Source organism: Brassica oleracea, chromosome C8, assembly GCF_000695525.1.
Source record: "Brassica oleracea var. oleracea cultivar TO1000 chromosome C8, BOL, whole genome shotgun sequence".
NCBI lineage: Eukaryota > Viridiplantae > Streptophyta > Magnoliopsida > Brassicales > Brassicaceae > Brassica > Brassica oleracea.
The window spans coordinates 23,969,860-23,972,372 of NC_027755.1; the positions used below are offsets into that span (position 1 = coordinate 23,969,860).

The 2,513-nt window shown below is 34.3% G+C and overlaps 1 protein-coding gene across 1 annotated transcript in view; it reads right to left on the bottom strand.

The window, feature by feature from the left end:
* The window catches only part of LOC106308333, a 3,527-nt gene extending 1,343 nt beyond the window's left edge, over nt 1-2,184 (bottom strand). The window contains exons 1-5 of the mRNA XM_013745498.1: nt 1,395-2,184; nt 958-1,044; nt 671-880; nt 271-435; nt 102-155 (exon numbers count right to left, since the gene is read on the bottom strand). Coding sequence (XP_013600952.1) covers nt 102-155; nt 271-435; nt 671-880; nt 958-1,044; nt 1,395-1,586 — 708 coding nt within the window. The 5' untranslated portion in view covers nt 1,587-2,184. The remainder of the gene's footprint in view (nt 1-101; nt 156-270; nt 436-670; nt 881-957; nt 1,045-1,394) is intronic.
* Between the last annotated feature and the right edge of the window lie 329 nt (nt 2,185-2,513).

The window sequence follows — 2,513 nt, forward strand, 5'->3', positions numbered from 1 at the left end:
TATTTTTTTTTTTTTTTTTTTTTTGAAGAAAAAGAAAAAGAAAAAGAAAAAAGAGTTTTTGATTTACAGTTTTAAAGTTGGATGAAAGTATATATGCATACCGTCCAATATGTAAAGAATCTTGGGTTAGTGTCTCCGTACAGATCCGGGCTAACCTGTCCGACATAATCAAAATGCTAAAAATTTCGATAGTTTTGTGAAAGTAAATAAGATAAATAATAAAGAAAATTAAATAATTATTGACAAATAGGGGAGATATATGGCACGTGCCTGCCAACCAGCTTCGATGGTATTAAGATCGTCGGCGAAAGAACCGGCGATGACCCAAATCTGAGATAGACTAAACTCGTATTTGCTACTTACATGTGGCGTCCACACGTTTACATTCGCTTTTGCTCCGTAGTATTTACTTCCCGATATGTATCCCACCGCATGCTACACATAAAAGCTTATACTAATTTGTATTGGAATATACTAGTATAATCTTTTTCTTTTCTTTCTCGAACAAAAAACAGTAATCTCTGACAAGTAACATTCTGTTAGTGGCATTGCAAAGATTTGCGAGAAAGGTGATTTTTGGTATTATTATGTACCTATTTCTTTTAAGAGATTAATAAATAAAAAGTAATAAGCTCTGACTTCTTGCTAAAGTTTAGCTAGTAATGAGTACCTCGTGGCCGTTACTACTCGAGTCCCTTCTCACGCGCCTTATTTTGCGACCAAATTTACGGACAGAACTTGCTCTTAACATGTCTTGCTCCGTTGTTCTTCTGATCGGAATCGTACCTTCTGGACAAAACTCACCGGTTAAACTCCAAAGCTGAAAATCTTCATGGGATTCATTTTCTTGGCTGTGCCCTTTGGGCATCTCTGGTGGATCCTAAACATGTTTGCATATCATTTAGAGGCTTTGGGATTTAAATAATTATGATAAGTACAAGAAATGTGAGCTATTACCATTGGTCTTTGTCCTTGTAACAAGGGATGATCAAAAGCTGGCTGGTGATGAGATGGAACACAATCTATTATATCTCCATCTGAGCTCTGAAATAATCACAAGAACATTAACTTAGTCAGAACTCAGAAGTTTTCTTAATGGTGAAAAAATTACATTCGCATGTTCATCATAAAAAAATATTACATACGCGCTTATGACATATTTTGAGGAAAAACAAAGTGTATTAGAAGCTTAAAAGATGTATATCAAACACTGACTTTTTCAATGTTAAAAATTAAACAGAAAGTAAACTACCGAAATGTATCAAGATTTGTTAGCAAATTCTTTATTTTTGAAAAAAAAAATCCTTAAAAATCACGTAATGTCTCTGTAAACGAACACACGTCTCTGAACCTAGTTTACACATAAAAAAGAAAGAAGATAGTTTGGATTTTACCTGAATGGTCTTAATGGCGGGTTTATTGATCTTTGGGAGGTGTTCTCTGATGAGTTTCAGCTTCTGAATCTCATGTTGAGGCCGGAAAGTCACACTTTCGTTTGTGGCCTTATGTAGAGAAGCATAGGAGGAGAAGGAAGAAGAGAGGAGGCAGAGTAAGATAATGGAAGTGAAGATCAAATAAGAAGACATTGTAATGGCTCAGGAATCTCCTCGTTTTCACTGTAGTGACTTTTATTGAAGGGTATGAAAAACGCTATTTGTGGGTGGTGTTAGATGAAGGCCAAACATTTATTGCAAGCTTATTGTTGTTGTTCGTCTTCTTCATGTCACTGACACATCTTTCCAACAAACCCCATTAAAGACATAATGACTTCTCTAAGGAAAACTCAGATCCCCCAAAATCCAAGAATTAATGAATCTACTCACTCGCCCAAATTAAATAGATGTGATATGGAGTATACGAAGCTTAGATTAGTTAAGTTTTTGGGGCATGTGGGGTTACACATAAGGTGGTATAAATACTGAGTAGTGATGTTATCATGGAATGATGTTTGTTTACTTTTTATTAGGGTTTTGTGAGGAATTTTACATACTAAAGGGTTTAATGTTATTTAGAGAGAGAAGATTTTGATGTAGCTTTATCGATATGTGAAAGCTGTATTTTAGAGTAAAGCGAGGAAAGATCTGTAAACTTGGATTTGGTTCGAAAGATAAAAATTGATGTTTTTAAGATAGAAACTGAAAACTTTAAATCTTGATGTTCTCAAAGATTTTTGCTTTCTTTGGCTGTGAGTGTTACCAGTGGTTTGAAAGGAACGCACTGCGGGACGTTAAATATGTCGCCATTCAACCAAAATTCTTTGGTTTGACTTTTATTAAAACATAAATAAGTAAATAAAAAGAAAATGAAGTGCGGTACATGTTTCTGCTTGGAACGCACCTACAAATGAAAGGAAGATAAATGGTGTGGGAAAGGTAACTGTAGCGGTAGCAAAGCAAAACATGAAAAAATATTTCCTTATTCTAAACTGTTAAATACAAAATAACACATATATAAGCACTTTTTGGATGGCCAAAAAAAATGCACCTCTTGATATTTTTCTGTTTTATCTTTTA